This window comes from Schistocerca nitens, chromosome 4 (assembly GCF_023898315.1).
Source record: "Schistocerca nitens isolate TAMUIC-IGC-003100 chromosome 4, iqSchNite1.1, whole genome shotgun sequence".
In the NCBI taxonomy this organism is placed as follows: domain Eukaryota; kingdom Metazoa; phylum Arthropoda; class Insecta; order Orthoptera; family Acrididae; genus Schistocerca; species Schistocerca nitens.
This window is the reverse complement of record NC_064617.1, coordinates 407,583,490-407,603,733: the sequence shown is the minus strand read 5'-3', so window position 1 is coordinate 407,603,733 and position 20,244 is coordinate 407,583,490. Positions and strand designations below refer to the sequence as shown.

Genomic DNA, 20,244 nt, shown 5'->3' with positions numbered 1-20,244 from the left:
GGCCAAATGTGTTACGTGTGGAAAGGATGCCCATGAGGGTGCTTGTCCACCTCCATCCCCTCGCTGCATAAACTGTATGGGTGACCACGCTGCATCCTCTCGAGATTGCCCCGTTTTTAAAGACGAAAAGCTCATCCAGGAAATCAGAGTGAAGGAAAAGGTGTCGACCTTTGCTGCTCGAAAATTATTCGCCAGTCGACAGCCCACCGTGCCTCACACAGGAAAATACAGCACTGTCCTTGCTTCTCCTCGGCCAACAAAGGAGGCGGCCACGCAGACTTGCGACCTCACCTTTAGTCCCATGGTCGTCAGATCGGCCAGTGCAAAGATCCCCCGTTCAACCTCACCACTTTCGCCTGCCCACTCTATGGCTCACCCTTCATCGGGTTCTGCTAAATCTCGAGCCCAAAAGTCAGACACCACGACTTCGAAAAAAGAGCATACTCGTGAAGATTTTTTACGTACCCCAACTTCACAACCATCAGTTCCTCCTTCATCTAAACATCATATTTCCAAGAAGGCTACTAAGAAACTCAGTTCATCTCCTCCTCCGCCAAGGCGTGTCCCATCTACAGCACCACCTGGCGGAAATCGCCCTCGGCAGTCTTCTGTGTCGCCGAGGTGCACTGCTGGCAGCCGATCAACCAGCCGATCGCTGGTGGCAGGAGCTGCTCCTGAACAACCGATGGATCAGGATCTTCTGCCTTCGGCTGAATGCCATTCCATGCTGTCGGTCGCAAGCTCTGATCAGTCGTTGAGTTGACGGCAACCTTGGTCACATTCCTCCATTTTCTGTCCACCCTATGTCCATTATCCACTGGAATATCCGCGGCATTCGAGCCAGTCAGGATGAATTGTCGATCCTCTTACGATTCTACTCGCCGGTCATCTTGTGTCTTCAGGAAACAAAGCTGCGTCCCCATGACTGCTTTGTTTTCCCCCATTTTCAGTACGTCCAATTTGATCTCCCCTCTGTTGAAGGCACTCCAGCCCATGGAGGACTCAAGATTCTTCTCCATGATACTCTCCATTATCACCCAATCCCCTTAAACACTTCCTTCCAAGCTGTCGCTGTCCGTCTTTCCCTTTCTGGATATACCTTTTCTCTTTGTACTGTATACATTCCATCGTCCACACCAATGGCACGAGCTGATCTCTTTCATCTTCTTGGTCAGCTTCCACCCCCCCCCCCCCCCCCTATTTGCTGGTTGTGGACTTCAATGCCCACCACCCGCTTTGGGGATCTCCACATCCTTGTCCACATGGTTCACTATTGCTAGACGTCTTCCACCAAGCAGATCTTGTTTGCCTCAACACTGGGGTCCCTACATTTTTGTCTGCCTCCACGACAAATTTCTCTCATATGGACCTTTCGGTCGGTACTGTTCCGCTAGCTCGGCGCTTCGAATGGTTCGCCCTTGATGATACGCACTCGAGTGACCACTTTCCATGTGTCCTTAGACTGCAGCCTCAACTGCCATATATGCGCCTGCGACACTGGAAGTTTGCCCAAGCCGATTGGACACTTTTTTCGTCTCTAGCGACATTCGATGACCGTCACTTTCCTAGCGTCGACGATGAGGTCACTCATATTACCGACGTTATTCTTACAGCTGTGGAACATTCCATACCATGCACCTCCGAATTGCCCCGGCGCCCCCCAGTTCCTTGGTGGAACGAGGCGTGCCGTGACGCAATATGTGAGCGGCTACATGCTCTTCGCGTTTTTCGCCACCATCCTACTTTGGCCAACTGTATCCGCTATAAGCAGTTCCATGCGAGATGCCGTCACGTCATCCGCGATAGCAAGAAAGCAAGCTGGAAATTGTTTATTAGCTCATTTAACACCTTCACTCCCTCCTCGGAAGTTTGGAGTCGGCTTCGACGGTTATCAGGCGCGTCTAGTTTCTGCCCGGTCTCTGGGCTCACTGTCACGCATGATACATTAGTGGACACTGTCGCAATTTCTAACTCATTGGGTCAGCACTTTGCTGAGATTTTGAGCTCTTCAAATTACCCGCCAGCATTTCTTGTGCTTTCTCCTCTCAAAATCGCGAAAGCTACAATACTGTTTTCTCCATGCGGGAACTCCAACATGCACTCTCTTCTTCTCGCTGTTCCGCCCCAGGACCGGATGGTATCCACATCCAAATGTTGCTGCATTTATCAACCCATAGTCTGCGTTACCTCCTTTGCCTTTATAATCAAATTTGGACCGACAGTACTTTTCCCAGATGATGGCGGGAAGCTATCGTCGTTCCTGTTCCGAAACCTGGAAAGGACAAATATCTCCCCTCTAGCTGTCGCCCCATTTCTCTCACGAGTAGTGTATGTAAGGTTTTGGAGCGTATGGTGAATTGCCATTTAGCTTGGTGGCTGGAGTCCCGCAGTCTTTTAACACCTGCCCAATGCGGATTCTGAAAGCATCGTTCTGCGGTTGACCATCTTGTTGCTCTCTCCACTTATATCATGAACAATTTTCTCCGGAAACGCCAAACAGTAGCAATATTTTTTTATCTGGAGAGAGCATTTGATACCTGTATGAGGACAGGCATCCTCCGCACACTGTTCTCGTGGGGGCTTTCGAGGTCGGCTGCCCCTTTTTCTTCGCGAATTTATGGCAGAGCGCACATTTAGAGTGCGGGTGAACACTACTCTCTCCCGTACTTTCTCCCAAGAAAACGGGGTACCCCGGGGCTCCGTGCTGAGTGTTGTACTGTTTGCCATTGTCATAAATCCAATTATGGATTGTCTCCTTCCTGATGTCTCGGGCTCCCTCTTTGTGGACAATTTTGCGATCTACTACAGCTCTCAATGGCCCAGTCTTCTTGAACGACATCTTCAAGGATGTCTCGATCGCCTCCACTCTTGGAGCATCGAAACCGGCTTCCGTTTTTCTCCCAGCAAGACCGTTTGTGTTAATTTTTGGCGACGTAAGGAGTTTCTTCCACCCTCCTTACATCTAGGACCTGTCAACCTTCTGTTTTCGGATGTCGCTAAATTCTTGGGTCTTATGTTTGACAGAAAACTGTGCTGGACCTCCCACGTTTCCTATCTTTCGGCTCGCTGTCTGCGATCCCTCAACACCCTCCGTGTCCTGAATGGTACCTCCTGGGGAGCGGACCAAGTGGTCCTTTTCCGCCTCTATCGCACCTTAGTGCGGTCGAAATTGGACTATGGAAACATAGTCTACTCTTCTGCTTGGCCGTCTATTCTTCGGCGTCTCGACTCCATCCACCACCGTGGATTACGTTTAGTGTCTGGAGCTTTTTACACCAGCCCTGTGGAAAGCCTTTATGCTGAGACTGCTGAACCTCCACTGTCCAATCGGCGAGCAGTCCTTCTGAGTCGTTATGCTAGCCATCTGTCTTCCATGCCTGCTAATCCAGCCCATGACATCTTTTTTGACGCCTCCTTTGATGTAGGGTATGCAGGCCGCCCCTCCTCCCTACTACCACCGGGAGTCCGCTTCCGTCAACTGCTCCATTCTCTTTCCTTCCGCTTTCCTAAAACCTTGTTGACAACTTGGGGTACAGCACCGCCTTGGCTCCGTCCCCGGATCTGCCGGCTCCGTGACCTTTGTCAGTTTCCCAAGGATGGTACCCCTTCACTTGTTTATCATTGGGCATTTTCTGCTCTATGTGCACAAATGAAGGAAGCCACATTTATTTACACTGATGGCTCAAAAACACCATTTGGGGTGTCGCCAACAATATAGGCACTCCCTACACCAAATCAATTTCGGCTTCCCGACCAGTGTTCGGTTTATACTGTGGAGCTTTACACTGTTCTCCAGGCTGTCCACTACATCCGCCGCCATCAGCGGATACAGTATGTTATCTGTTCAGATTCTCTCAGCTCTCTCCTCAGTCTCCAAGCTCTTTACCGTGTCCACCCTCTGGTCCACCGGATTCAGGACTGTCTGCGCATGCTCCACCTGGGGGGCGTCTCGGTGGCGTTCCTCTGGCTCCCGGGACACGTTGGTATCTGTGGAAATGAGGTGGCCGATATAGCGGCCAAGGCTGCAGTCTCTCTTCTTCGGCCAGCTATTCAATCGATTCCCTTCGCCGATCTACGGAGCGTTTTATGTCGTCGTGTTGTTCTTTTATGGCATGCACATTGGTCGACACTTCCCCATAATAAATTGCGGGACGTGAAAGCTCTTCCCTGTGCTTGGACCTCTTCCTCCAGAACGCGTCGTCGGGAGGAGGTAATTTTAACTAGACTCCGGATAGGGCACTCTCTTTTTAGCCATCGACATCTTTTAAGTGACTATCCTCCCCCACTCTGTCCCCACTGCTCTCAGCTGTGGACGGTAAGAAACCTTTTAATTGAGTGCCCCTATTTTACTCCGTTACGCGCCCGTCTACAGCTGTCGCCTGATATATCGTCAATTTTAGCAGATGACACGCGCTTGGCCGATTGCGTTCTCGAGTTTATTAGTGCCTGTGAAATGACGTCAGTCATTTGAAGTTTTTTTTGGGGACAGCCAACCCCTTCCTGTAGTGGATTTTTAAGCCTTCCTTCAGCTTTTAGTTTCTCCAATTTTTTGAGTTTCGTTCCCATTGCTGCTGGTTTCCATTTTCGGTTTTTTACGGTTTCCTACGTCACGGACCGGGCGCTAATGACCATAGCAGTTTTGCGCCCTAAAACAAAAACAAAAAGATTGGAGTGTGGAGGGGGTAATAGCCAGCATATATAGGGCACCGACAGGAAGGGAGCAACATTCATCAGGAACGACCAAAGGTGGCTACATATTCTTTGCTGAAATATCATGGAGTAATTATATGACCTACTGGGACACCTGAGAATTCAACAAACCAGAACAGTATACTTTTAATTTTTTTCTGTTAGAACTGTATAAAAATAGTGCAGTCACTTGAAATGAGAAAAAAATTGTGAATTAGTAACTCCTCATCAGTTTACTGGCATTGGTCATTCTTAAGTACAGTATAAATTGTGTGGTAACTCAGTATTTGCAACATTTCATGCTAAATACGAGATTAAGTTTTAAACTGCCATGAAATTTTGTGACACCATATTCCTCACTTCAGGATGAGATTCATGCCGATACCAGTTAACAGAACACATTGTTTGGGAAAGCAAATAAGTGTCATTAATGAATGTCTTCATTGTCAGCTCCAAGCATTCACCGTGGGATACAAAGATATTGAGCATCTTTGGTCGGAATTTAAAGGTATTGTCCACCATGTGCTAGAGAAATACGTGCCTAGCAAAAAAATGTAGGGAAGGGAAAGGATCCACTTTGGTTCAACAAGCATATTAGGAAGTTGCTGAGAAAGCAGAAAATTTTGCACATCGTTTTAAACGTAGTCACTTCCCTGCTGACAGATTCTAAAAATAGCCCCAAGAAATTTTGGTCATACATAAAATCTATGAACGCTACAAATAATTTAATACCTTCTCTTGCTGACAGTATGGGTAATGTAACAGATGATGGAAAACAGAAGTCCAAAATTCTAAACCTAGCGTTCAAAAACTCATTTACGGTAGAGGACTGCAGCACCATTCCCCTTTTCAATTATCGAACAAATGCAAGGATGGCTGGCGTAGTGTTTAGTGTATCAGGGATTGAAAAACAGTTAAGATCCTCAGGCGCCAGAAAGACATCTGGCCCAGACGGTATCCCCGTAAGATTTTATGTTGACTATGCTACAAATATAGCACCATTCTTATCCATCATCTATCAGATCATTGGTACAGCGGAAAGTTCCACAGGACTGAAAGAAGGCCCAAGTCATAGCAATCTATAAAAAGAGTAGAAAACTAGATGCTCCTAATTATCTGCCAGTTTCACTGACATCAATTTGTTGTAGAATCGTGGAACATATTTTGTGTTCAGACATAATGGCCTATCTAAACTCTGAGAAGTTCATCTGCAGACACCAGCACAGTTTTAAGAAACAGCTGTCATGCGAGACACAGCTGGCCATCTTTGTGCATGATATACAACAGGCTCTAGATACTGCTCCCAGGTTGATGCCATATTCCTCGACTTTCGAAAGGCATTTGACTTAGTTCCGCGCTGTCGCTTGCTCCAAAAAGTGCACGCTTACAGTCTATCTGATGACATATGCAGTTGGATAGAAAGTTTTCTGAGAAACAGAGAGGAGTATGTTGTCCTGAATGGGGAGACTTCAACAGAAACTAGCATAACATCAGGTGTGCCCCAGGGCAGCGTAATAGGTCCACTGCTTTCTACGATTTACATAAATGATCTGGTTGATGGTATTGATAGTGGCATTAGACTGTTTGCCGATGATGCTGTAGTTTACAGGAAAATAGTATCACACGAAAGTTTTGGACAAATAAATGAGGATTTGCAGAAAATAAATGTGTGGTGTAATGAGTGGCAGTTCTCTCTCAATATTAGTAAATGTAATCTACTGCATATAACAAAGTGAGAATCCCCATTAATGTAAGAGTACAAAATAAATGCCCAGTCTTTGGAAGCAGTAACATCCGTCAAGTATCTGGGTGTGACTATTCGAAATGATCTCAAATGGAACTATCAAATTACACAAGTAACTGGTAAGGCAAACTCTAGGTTGCAGTTCCTGGTAGACTCCTGAAGCGATGCAGTCCTTCAACACCGCTTGGTGGGTAGTGGATTATTTATGTAGATGTAGTTAAATCACTCTATCAGTTTTTACCAATATATCAATTAATTGATTCTAAAGCTGATGTTGATTGTGATCTAGAATATGATCTTGTGATTTCCTTTCAGTTGTCATCGGAATTTTTCTCTCAAAATGCCACTTAAGAGCTGCCATGCACGCCAGATCTTTGACTCCAGAGGAAACCCTACTGTGGAGGTATTTATAAAGTTTCTTATTTGGTTTTTAAGTATTTATGTGAATTTTTTTCATGCTTTGAAACAATGGAAATATGCTAATCTCTTTAGATTGTACCAGTATTGTGTTCTACAAATATAGCACTGCAACAATTTTCTACATTATATTACAAACAGAAAATGTCAGGAGCTTCTAAATGTAGGTGACAAACTTGGAGTAGAATGTAATGAAAACGTGACAAATTAGGCTGGTTTATAATGGTGATGAATTCAGAGACATTGCAGAAATTATAGTAGCAAAACAAGCCCAATTATAAAATATATCAGTCTGTGACCATATTTGTAAATTTACATGTGGGTTTTTTATCCTCCGCTAATCAGAACATGTCTGGAGACCACAGGTTACTTATTGATGTATAAAGATGCAACTACTCAGAATCCAGTGTTGTCCATTTTTTGTTTGTTAATACATGGCTTTGAATGCACTTATTTACCTTGATTTGTCTTTTTATAATTAAAAAATATCAGCCCGAAATATTTCATTAGTTTTGCTAAAATTACATTTGAAGAGAAATTTTCAAAATGCAGTAGTTCCAACTTACTCTGTGGTTGTGTTGCTCAGTTGTTATGTCAAATGTTAATTTTGGCCATATACATTCATGAGTGATCACCAGCACGTTCTTTCCCAGTTACTTACCTGCCGTGAGCTTCTGTTCAGGATTTGATGTTGATACTTATTGAATTTGGTTCTTCTTCACAGGTAGACTTGGTAACAGATCAGGGACTTTTCCGTGCTGCTGTCCCGTCAGGAGCTAGCACAGGTGTCCATGAAGCACTGGAACTTAGAGATGGTGAAAAAAATAACTACATGGGCAAGGGAGTGAAAAAAGCTGTTGATAACATCAATAAGATCATATGGCCGGAGCTTTCAAAACAGGTAATGCAAAATAAAATCTGTACTTTGTGTGCTAGAGAGCATACTAAAAAACAGCGTCAGTTTGATTAAAATGAACATCTTTAACACACTGTAATGTTTTCCATTGTAACTGTGACAAAATAGTTTCAGAAGAAGTAAATTTACTGTGGAAAAGGGCTTGTAACTTACCATTAATTTTTAATTGTATGTAATGCTGCTTTGTAGTGGCAGTGTGCTTAAACTATTGGACATAATTCCATTAAAAATCAAATTCTGATTTGAATTACTGTGGAAGCTGTAAATAATTTTTTGTTTAACACAGTAATTCAGTAAACTGGATATATTATTCTTTACTACAAAATCTTTCATCTCTGAAAATCCCCAGCTAAAATGTTAGTTTTCCTGAAGTTGATATTACAAATGTTGGCGGGAAAGGAAATGTCGATTTAGGTGGTTTGTGACGAGATAGATACTTGTTAATGCCAAAAATCATAGTGATACCAGCTTTTTTATGTGTGTATTAATTTGTAAATTGTTTTTTCTCAGAATTTTGAAGCAACCCAGCAGAAAGAAATTGATGAATTTATGCTGAAGTTAGATGGAACAGATAAAAAGGATAAATTGGGAGCTAATGCTATCCTGGGTGTTTCACTTGCAGTATGCAAAGCAGGAGCAGCGAAGAAGGGCGTTCCTCTTTACAGGTACAAATTGTTCAGGTTCTCCTAACTTTTTTCCACCAAAAATCTTTCCATGGGTGAATTTTGACACTATTTGATAAAAATTGTCAAACACCTTTACTTATTCATTCTACTCATTGGTGAGAGTATTATATTGCCTTTGTCTTACCATTTCCACTGTTTCTCAGTTCTTTAACTATGTAATATATCGGTCCAGTGTGCTTGTAGATATGGCAGTTAGGATAGGGAACTTCATTGGGATATAGCCTACTATTGTACTAAAAAAGCACAGTGAATCAGTGAGTAGTAAAATTTGTATGCAATATCTTTCTTCATTACTTTTTCCCACCTTTTTTAAACCTGAGAGAAACCAGCTTTCTGCTGTAGGGAAAATTGTTTGTAAAGAAAAACAATTATTGTTATTATTGTGGTAAGAAGAAACTTTTTGATTTGTACATAAGGTATTAACAGGGGAATCTATAAATTATTGAGAAAATTGTTTAATTGTATAGATAAGAAATCTTGTTGTGATTGGCAAGCTTTCGGAGCAAGTGGCCCCTTCAGGCAGAAGTGTTGAAGGGGAAGGAAGAACGGCGAAGGGAAAGAACTGGAGAGGTCTAGGAAAAGGGATAGATATCGGGAAAGTTGCCCAGAACCGCAATCAGGGAGTTACTTCCTTCTCATTCCATACAGTAAGTCTCCCCTGACATGTGGTTCTGGGTAACTTTCCCATTATTTATATATATATATATATATATATATATATATATATATATATATATATATATATATATAATCTCTTTTTCCCAGACCTCTCCAGTCCTTTCCCTCCACCCTTTTTCCTTCCCCTTCAACCCTTCTACCTGAAGGAGCCACTGGCTGCAAAAGCTTGCCAATCACAACTGTCTTTTATGTGTGTTCAGCTGCCACTTGGTGAGTAGACTTTTTATCTGTAAAATTAAATAATAGGGGAATCTGATGGTAATAGTTCTCAATTTGTGTTTTTGAGACATTGTCACACATTTTGATATTTCGTATGGTTTTTAATTCCTCTACATAACTACGTGCATTATCACCTGTTGTTACACCCATAGTAAGACGACTTTGGCAATTAGCCACATTAAAAAAAAAAAAAAAAAAAAAGGTGATTAATCTTCTTGGTTGTTTGTCATGGAGCAATAGGAAGTAGTTGGAATATTGTATGTAGCATGCTGTCCTACTTCCACATTAAAATTTAATAAGTTAATCAGACATCAAGCATCCATTTTAAAATTTCACGACTGTTTGAAAATAGCTAGCGCTTGGCATATGAAACCAGTTGTTAATATATTAGTCAGTGAAACAAATTTCCATTAAGAGTCAGATCATGAAGATTATTTTATGAATAAAACCTTCTAGATCACGAAGTAAAATTTCTTTATTACAAGGTTTTGACTACTACCATCATCAGATATTTGGAAATATGATGAAATAAACATAGAGTGACAGGTGTTTCGTAGACCAGCACACCATTAAGCTCCAAAAAATTAAAAAGGTAAATATTTTTAAAAAGTTCACTGACAAAAAAAACTTCATACGTATAGTGCATACAAAATGTCGTGGCCGCTATATGTGCAGTCGGCTGGGGAAGCGTGGGGAGAGCTGCAGTGGTGGAGGGTTGCTCAGAGTGCTGGAGAGCAAGTGCCGTTCTAAACTGAAGCCTGCATTCACATTTTTGGTAAATATTAAATGGGCCCCTCCACACCCACACTTGCGTGGTGACCATTCAGAAACATCTATCACCTTTTCTTTGGTTAGTATCTAAAAAAAATTCCACAAAAAATGCAGCGATTTATTTTCAGCCGTTTTGTTACAAATATTTAACTTTCAGAAAAGAGTCACAAGTGAGGAATTTTGAGTAAAACCTGTCTCTTGTTGCCATATTAAAATTTGCTTCTTTTGCCAAATCATAGTGGAGTTAACACAGTCTCACTTCACTAACATGTTGTGCAAAGGCAGTCGTTTAAGTGAGGAATTAAGGAAAAATAAGATCAGCATCTTATGAAAAAGCACATCCTTGGTACAAATAAATGTGTTGGTTGGTTGGTTGGTTGGGTGGTAGGTTGGTTTGTTTGTTTGTGGGGGTTGAAGGAATGTTCAAGGACTTCAGTTATGTTTTTCCAATTCTCATTTGATCAGTTATCGATGGCCCTGAAAAATTACATTCTTAAATCGGAAAGTCTGTAGCTAGTGGAATAACACAGTAGATAATTAAGTTTTGCATAATAACTATGCGACAAAACTCTCCTCTTTGTGTACTATCATTTGCCAGATCTCATTTTGATATCTCAAACCATTTATGAAATATGAGAAAAAACATTTAATGTTAGTCATTTCACTCTGGCTTTATCACTGGCATGATGCGATGGCAAATTAGTGTGCTATGTCTAATCAATATTCCTGAGAATGGTGATAGATACAGACTAATGAGGTCTGAAGAAAAAATCAATGTATTAACTAACTTTCATATGCAGGAACATATTATGTAATATGCACCAAACACAATATCATAATGACCCCTATTTTTCATTGGGAACTTTCTCAAATTTCTCACGGTGTCTTACTTCAATGTAAATATCCCAATAACTATGACCACTAACGAAATGATGGGCACCTCATAATGAACCTGACATATAAAGCTACAAGTAAAGCAAAAATGAATTTATTTTTACTGAATAGTTTCTGTAAAATTGTTTGAGGTAAGATCTCAAGGTGTGCACTTTGATTCTGTCATCGCCGAAAGGTGGCAAACGTTTGGCGACCTTCCTTTCTGAAAAATCGAATGAACTCACCCAGCTCTTATGGACGAAAACTGGTCACTGTGCATCAGCCACCGTATCCTGCGCGACCTATAATCTGTGCATCAACTAACAACTGGTTCAAAAATTTTACAAAAATATGTTAGAGCTCACAGGTGCCATTAACGTGATGGACATTGCCCTAAAGATTTTATGTCTAACTTAGTTTTGTTCCTGTTTTTTCCCCCCCTACTTATATTTATGAAACACCTGCATAGCAAACAATTTGCCCTGGGAACCAAGTTGCTGTCTCTTCTACAAGGTGGAGCTGCCTTCCAAAATACTTAAATTTAATAATCAAATTATTTTATTGTATTTATTTTTGGTAATATAAGAGATGTGATTGGAAAGTTTTAAGAATGGGCTTGTAATTGTACAGTTGTGGCACTTACATGCTACTGTGATGCATCTCCTTCAAAATAGTCCCCTTTTCACTGAACACAGAGACTGCAATGGTGTTTCCACTTTTGGAAACATTCCTGGAAAATTTTTTTTTTCCTGAAGTGTGTTAAGGACACACTCCGTATTTGCCTGGATGTCTTCAATAGAGTCAAATCGCTTCCCTTTAAGTGTAAATGTCAGTCTAGGAAACAGGTAGAAGTCTGCAGAGGCCAAATCAGGGGAATATGGCAGTTGTGGAAGCACAGGAATTTTGAATTTGGTCAAAAATTCAACGATGGAAAAGGCATGACGAGCCGGAGCATTGTCACGGTGTAGCACTCAACTCCTGTCTTCTACATCCATACTCCACAAGCCACTTCATGGTGTGTAGCAGAGGGTACTTTGAGTACCTCCATCAGTTCTCCCTTCTATTCCAGTCTCGTATTGTTCATGGAAAGAAAGATTGTCGGTATGCCTCTGTGTGGGCTCTAATCTCTCTGATTTTATCCTCATGGTCTCTTCGCGAGATATACATAGGAGGGAGCAATATACTCCTTGACTCCTCGGTGAAGGTACGTTCTCGAAACTTCAACAAAAGCCCGTACCAAGCTACTGAGCGTCTCTCCTGCAAAGTCTTCCACTGGAGTTTATCTATCATCTCCGTAATGCTTTTGTGATTACTAAATGATCCTGTAACGAAGCACACTGCTCTCCGTTGGATCTTCTCTCTCTCTCTTTTCTATCAACCCTATCTAGTACGGATCCCACACTGTTGAGCAATATTAAAGCAGTGGGCGAAAAAGTGTACTGTAACCTACATCCTTTGTTTTCAGATTGAATTTCCTTAGGCTTCTTCCAATGAATCTGTCTGGCATCTGCTTTACCAACGATCAACTTTATATAGTCATTCCATTTTATATCACTCCTAATGCGTACTCCCAGATAATTTATGGAATTAACTGCTTCCAGTTGCTGACCTGCTATATTGTAGCTAAATGATAAAGGATCTTTCTTTCTGTGTATTCAGAGCACATTACACTTGCCTAAATTGAGATTCAATGCCACAGTGCACGTCTTTTCTTCCGAACCTTTCACTCAAATGCTCAAGGACGCATTTGTAGTATTCCTGGTTAATTGTCTGTCCTCCAGGGGTAAATTCATGATGCACAATACCAGCAGAAGTGCAAAAAATTACCAAAATTGTCTTCGCCTTCGACCAACTTTGCCGTGCTTTTTTCAGTCGTGGTGAACCCGAGTCTTCCATTCCAGACTGTACTTTGGTTTCAGGATCATATGCATATACCCACGATTTGTCACCTGTAATTACTGTATTTAACAAATCCGGGTCATTTTTAGTCCGATCAATCAGTTCTTGGCACAATTCAAGTTGGTATTGTCTCTGTTCACTTGACAACACTTTTGGAATGAATTTTACGGACACTAGACACATGCTCAGATCTTCAGTTAAAATTGACTAAACAGCATATAAATGTAAATAAAGTTCATCAGCCATCTCCCCAATAGTAAGTCTACGATCAGATCACACTAAGTCGCAAACTTTCATAACACTTTCATTCGTTTTTGAGGTGGAAGGATGGCCGGACTGTGGTTCATCTTCAAACTTATTGGATAAAAGCATTTACGTTTCAGAGCTATATTCAGCAGTAATACTTTTGTGCCATGTTTCTATGTGAAATTATGAAGCTATTTTTGTTTCATTAATTTTTCAGTGGATTTCACCCATGTAGTCGTCGTCGTCGTCGTCGTCGTCGTCGTCGTCGTCGTCAGTCCTGAGACTGGTTTGATGCAGCTCTCCATGCTACTATATCCTGTGCAAGCTTCTTCATCTCCCAGTACCTACTGCAACCTACATCCTTCTGAATCTGTTTAGTGTATTCGTCTCTTGGTCTCCCTCGATGATTTTTACCCTCCACGCTGCCCTCCAATACTAAATTGATGATCCCTTGATGCCTCAACACATGTCCTACCAACCGATCCCTTCTTCTAGTTGTGCCACAAACTTCTCTTCTCCCCAATCCTATTCAATACCTCTTCATTAGTTGCATGATCTACCCATCTAATCTTCAGCATTCTTCTGTAGCACCACATTTCGAAAGCTTCTATTCTCCTTTTGTCCAAACTAGTTATCGTCCATGTTTCACTTCCATACATGGCTACGCTCCATACATCTGCCCCTGGAAATGTCTTACAATTTAAAACCTGGTTCCTAAATCTCTCTCTTACCATTATATAATCTATCTGATACCTACTAGTATCTCCAGGCTTCTTCCATGTATACAACCTTCTTTTATGATTCTTGAACCAAGTGTTATCTATGATTAATTTATGCTCTGTGCAAAATTCTATCAGGCGGCTTCCTCTTTCATTTCTTAGCCCCAATCCATATTCACGTACTACGTTTCCTTCTCTCCCTTTTCCTACTACCGAATTCGTCACCCATGACTATTAAATTTTCGTCTCCCTTAACTATCTGAATCATTTGTTTTATTTCATCATACATTTCTTCAATTCCTTTGTCATCTGCAGAGCTAGTTGGCATATAAACTTGTACTACTGTAGTAGGCGTGGGCTTCGTCTCTATCTTGGCCACAATAATGCGTTCACTATGCTGTTTGTAGTAGCTTACCTGCACTCCTATTTCTTTATTCATTATTAAACCCACTCCTGCATTACCCCTATTCGATTTTGTATTTATAACCCTGTATTCGCCTGACCAGAAGTCTTGTTCCTCCTGCCACCGAACTTCACTAATTCCCACTATATCTAACTTGAACCTATCCATTTCCCTTTTTAAATTTTCTAACCTACCTGCCCGATTAAGGGATCTGACATTCCACGCTCCGATCCGTAGAACGCCAGTTTTCTTTCTCCTGATAACGACGTCCTCCTGAGTAGTCCCCGCCCGAAGATCCGAATGGGGGACTATTTTACCCCCGGAATATTTTACCCAAGAGGACGCCATCATCATTTAACCATACAGTAAAGCTGCATGCCCTCGGGAAAAATTACGGCCGTAGTTTCCCCTTGCTTTCAGCCGTTCGCAGTACCAGCACAGCAAGGGTGTTTTGGTTAGTGTTAAAAGACCACATCAATCAATCGTCCAGACTGTTGCCTCTGCAACTACTGAAAAGGCTGCTGCCCCTCTTCAGGAACCACGTTTGTCTGGCATCTCAACAGATGCCCCTCCGTTGTGGTTGCACATACGGTACGGCCATCTGTATCGCTGAGGCACGCAAGCCTCCCCACCAACGGCAAGGTCCATGGTTCTTGGGGGGGGGGGGGAATTTCACCCATTAGTTTTTCTAAAATAAGTTTTACTCTTAAAACATTGCGTAAACGATTTTGATATAATTTGAGGTGAAGTAACCTGTGCAATTAGCCAAATATGAAGTTTCTTATTATATTTACCTTCAACTCGGTCCCATACTTAAACTGGTAATGAAGTCCCTCTCCCCTTTTTTGCAACTCTATGTGCAAATATGTGAATCACTTCTGTGGCGGAAGAGCATTATGATTTCAGTTTTCTTTTCTTTATTGTTACAACCAACAACTGACTTGGAACACTGCTAAATTTTGTTATGGCTGTATACTTTCTCCCTTACTGAAATGAGGTAATGTGAAGCTGTGAATAATGAAGGATATTTTTATTACCAGTGTAATTGCTACCATTGCTTTCATATTGACAATAGTTAACTTAATAAGAGAGCAAGGGAATTATGAAATTCTTGGTGTTATTGTTTACTAGCTTATAGTTGCTTATTAATGGTTCAAGGATGTGTACTACATGTTCTTATTGCATTCAGTTATACGAGGAATATTTTTTGCAGAATTTAACCAAAATATTGTTCAATGACATCAGTAAATTTGAGAGGTAATCTGTGTCATTCTAAAGTAACTGTTAAAAGTTTTACATTGGGAATATCAATGTGCGTTTAACTCCATTGCAAAAGGCAAAGAAAAGAGTTTTGTTAATCTAACGATCATGTGCCATTAAGGAATTTCAGCCTGAAAGCACATTAACAGCTTTCTGTATTGCTGGCTACATAACCATACTGCCTTGATAAATTACATTGGTATGCACGGTCACATGACAATTAATGAATACTGTGGTACAGAAATGGACTTGCTGGAATTATTCATGCTTTGGTCACCAGGTGAGCTTTCCAGGTGCCACGTTCTTGCTGTCTCCCCCAAACCAATAAGCTTATTATAAACTTTGAATGTTGAATTTGTAAAAGATAATTTATCCATTCAAACCTTACCTCAATGGTACTTAAATAACCTCTGGGTAAGTTTGGTCTAAAACCTCTAGTTTCGAAGTTATGTACAAAACTTGAACAACTTTTAAATTATCTCATGTGGTTTACTGACTCTATAAGAGTTCTTCAGCTTCAGATTCTAGACCTTGTGCTAATTAATGTGTAGGTAATGGTCTGCCTTTTCCACCAACAATAATTTAAAAAAACCTCATGAATAAGAAACAGTTGCTGAATTTCGGGGTTAAAGACTGCTTACAGTAGGATTTTTACACCAGAAGTTCGTATTTACATACACATTAAGAAATTTTGACTTCTCAACTGCAATATTACATTTTATTGAGTGCTCTACATTTACTGAGAGTTAAAACATTGCATAGAGTTGTTATCTATTTCCTTCTTAGTTTAAATGATATGCTATTTGTAGAAAACAAAACAAAGTAAATATACCACTTACTGCCTGCTCTGTCTCATAATGAGTCATGCTTGCAGTATCAGTTGACTCTAGAAGTCATATTAATGAGTCACTTTTTAGTTATGTGGCCTATCTGTGTATTTTGCGTATGCTCTATGGAACATGTAACTAAATTCATCTGTTATGTAAATAAAAGCTTGGCTTCAAGGGAAGAACAGTAAGTACATGCTGTGAACTCTCAATTTTTTTTAATGATATGTGATGAATCTGATGAAAATTACAGTTTGCTTTCTCTAGAAAAAAAACTGTAAACTGAGATACTAATTTTTATGTCTTACTATTTTAGGCACATTGCGGACCTTGCAGGCTACCCTGATGTCTTGCTGCCTGTGCCAGCTTTCAATGTCATTAATGGTGGGAGCCATGCTGGCAACAAGTTAGCTATGCAAGAATTTATGATATTACCAACAGGTGCAAAGAGTTTCACAGAGGCCATGAAAATTGGTACTGAAGTGTATCACAACCTGAAGAGTGTCATCAAGAGCCGTTTTGGTCTCGATGCTACAGCTGTAGGAGATGAAGGTGGTTTTGCACCTAATATTCTGAACAATAAGGATGCCCTTGCTCTTATTTCAGAAGCTATTGAGAAAGCAGGCTATACTGGTCTTGTAGAGATTGGGATGGATGTTGCAGCATCAGAATTTTACAAGTAAGATAATATTCATTTATTTTTTTGTGACTCGAATACTAAGCCCTGATCTGTAACACTGAAACTTACATTGGAAAATCTGCCTGTAGTGACCATAATTTTTGCTATAATAGCTCTTAGAAAGTCTAATATATTAATATTTACATTGATAAAAAATTCAGACTTCCTAATCTAAAGTGGTGTGTTATACTTTTGAATCAACATTTACTTCCATAATGTTTTTTTTCTGTAATTTTGTTTTTTGAAAAGAAGAAAATTGATAAACTGTACATTAACACAATCTTTTCAGGAACCAACATGCTTCTTTTAAACCTAATATTTAATGATGGATCATAAAGCTTGTCTAGTGTATTGTAGTCATATTTGAGGACCTGTGAAACTTTTTCCTGCTTTGTATGATAAACTTTCAAGCAGTGTAAGTAACATAGTCGAACTTTCCACTCACTATACTGGTTGCGTGGTATTGACTTTCCCAGTCACCGTATTGCTACTCTTAAGAGCACACTAATCATTTCATTGAGAGCAACTCCCTTCCACTTTCATAGTGTAACTTGCTTCTTCAGTGTGCTCTCATCATCCAGCAATCAATTCTTGATCTACAGTACCTACTGAAGAGCCCCATCAGAAAGGTAATAAGAATATGCAGACAGCAGAACAGTGAGGAAGTGCACTCATTGAATTATGGTGGCAGTCTATCGGGCATGCTAACCATCCTTGTATTTTTGCAGGTGTCGACAGTGTTAATAACTAAAAAAATTGAGCTGGCTCCAGCTTCATATGGGTTGCACAAAATATCTACAGTCAGACAACTGGTCTGGCAATAGGATAATAAATTTATATACACAACCTTCCTCATATGTCAGGTTGTCTGTTAGTGAAAAAGTATCAAAATCCCTACCAATAGTTAGAGATTAGCCTTTACAAACATGCATACAGAAAAACAAGCCAGGGGGGGGGGGGACTTCAATTTAGTATTGTGTATAGATTCTCAGTCTCCTTTTTCCTTTTCACTTAGTTATTTTCATTACAACTATTTGAGTCGACATGGACACTAACTTTCCTACTTTACAAAAGCATGTGGTTTATGTTGTTTCTTCTAGTTTTTAACTTCTTTTTCCTCCTCCTCCTCCTCCCCCCCCCCTTTCCCCACCACCACAACTAGTGTACTCTTATTACCTTGTTCTATCAATATGTATTAAAGTTCCTTGCCCTATCCCCTAAAGCCAATATTCTACCTCCACTCACATGACTTCCAGAAGTTTCATTAAATTTAGTATTGGTCTGAAGTAATAAAGTGCTCATAACTGTAATTGCTTGGATACCCTTTGCATTACACACTTGTATATAACAATATGTGTGCTTGCCATCATAACTTTGGAACACTCTGAGAAATTTCAACCATAATTTGGTCCATTTATTGCTTACTCATTGGGGAGAAAAATATTGCAGGGTTGCTACACATATAGCATTGCTATAGTCTTGGCTGATCCAGCTTGCATGCCCACCTGGGATAGCCAGGTGGGGGTGGGCAAACAGCTGACATAAGGGCAGATTTGCAGACAGCCCATAATATACATGGTAGTGCATGCACACGGTAGTGACCAAAGAGCCTTCGCATGTGCAGAATGCAAGAGATTGTGACCTACACTATCTGCACCTGCCGTGAGTGCGATGATGTGCAGATGGGGGTGCCCTTGCCCCATGGGGCAACACTGGAATGGAGTGCTATAAGCATTAATTGAAATTAATATTAGTACAAAGTCCATCATTTTCAGAGCCACTAACATCATTCAAAGTTAAGGTGAGCAGAATTCAGTAGGACCTTCTCAAAAAACTAAATTTACTAGAAATAATTTTCAATGACTTCATCATGAGAAAAAGGTGTTATTTTGTTCAAATAATCATGTAAAATTTATTCATTGTAGACTTAGCTTTTATTTAGTATCTTCTTCAAATTGTAAACATTCTAACAATATCCCAATTAGCTGGCTCTTTCTTTTAAATAATATTTACTAGAAAATATATGAACAATATAATCAATTTTTGAAGATATAATTGGATAGGTAAACTGTCTGCCCACCAAGCAGTAGGAGAAAACATTGAATAGTTATGGACTTGTGCAAGCTTTTGAAACCAGTGGTTCCTTCTGGTGGAAGGGTTGAAGAGGATGGAAAAGGGATGAAGGAAAAGAACTAGTGAGGTTTAAGAAATGGGTAGTGTTGCAGAATAGTCACCCAGAACATAGAGTAGGGAGAGACTTACTGGATGGGATGAGACAGAAAGACAAATGGCTACGGACAGCACTGGAGGAGATACGAAAACCTGAGAGCTTATAGGTGGAAAATGGGGAATAACCAAGATGGAGATTACTAGCAAAACACCATGCAAGAGTTAATCAGAATAGAAAACTAAGCAAATTACTCATGGTAGATCAGTGAGCTAGGGTGTGGGGAAAAATCAGATAATGAAAAGATATAGAAAACTAAAAGGGAGTGAAGAAAAGGTATAATTACTGAAAAGAAATGCTGTGGCCAAGGAAATTAATGTAAATTAAGAATAGATGGGTGGTGGAACCAAGAACATGTTGTAATGCCAGATCCCTTCTGCACACATTTCCTACCCCTGCCTGCCCCACTGTAAGACTTGCCCTATGCATCCTCCTACCACCACCTATACCAACTATGTAACTGGAAAAGCACATACTATAAAAGGGAGAGCCACCTGGTAAATAAAACATTGTGCCCAATGGGCATAGACAGAGGGTGTATACTAGCAACACACAATATCCTGTTGCAGAGCATCCTCTACAATATGACAGTCATGAACCTTGGTGCCTGTTTCACCACACGTACCATCTGGATTCTCCCTCCTGTCAGCAGTTTTCTAAGAACTGCAGGTGGGAACTGGTATTATAAAATATCCATGGTTCTCGTCATGTACCTAGCCTAATTTACATTGATTTCATCAGTCTCGCAATTTTATTTTTTTTCCCCCTAGTAACTTTTCCTTTTAGTTTCTATATCTTATTTTCTGACTTGTCTTTTTCTCTTTCCTCCTCCTCCTCCTCCTCCTCCTCCTCCTCCTCCTCCCCCCCCCCCCCCCCCACAACTCATCTATATACCATGTATAATGCACGTAGCTTTCCACTTTTATCAACTCCTGCATGTTGTTTTGTCAGTCATCTCCTCTCTCTCTTCCACCTTTAAGCTATCAGGTTT

General features: G+C 40.6%; 1 protein-coding gene across 2 annotated transcripts in view; it reads left to right on the top strand.

Annotated features, from left to right (window-relative positions):
- LOC126251345 (enolase-like) overlaps positions 1-20,244 on the top strand; it is a 29,509-nt gene that overhangs the window by 7,784 nt on the left and 1,481 nt on the right. For both annotated transcript variants that reach the window (XM_049951715.1, XM_049951714.1), the window contains exons 2-5: positions 6,749-6,836; positions 7,575-7,751; positions 8,277-8,431; positions 16,664-17,026. In XM_049951715.1, coding sequence (XP_049807672.1) covers positions 6,774-6,836; positions 7,575-7,751; positions 8,277-8,431; positions 16,664-17,026 — 758 coding nt within the window. In that variant the 5' untranslated portion in view covers positions 6,749-6,773. The remainder of the gene's footprint in view (positions 1-6,748; positions 6,837-7,574; positions 7,752-8,276; positions 8,432-16,663; positions 17,027-20,244) is intronic.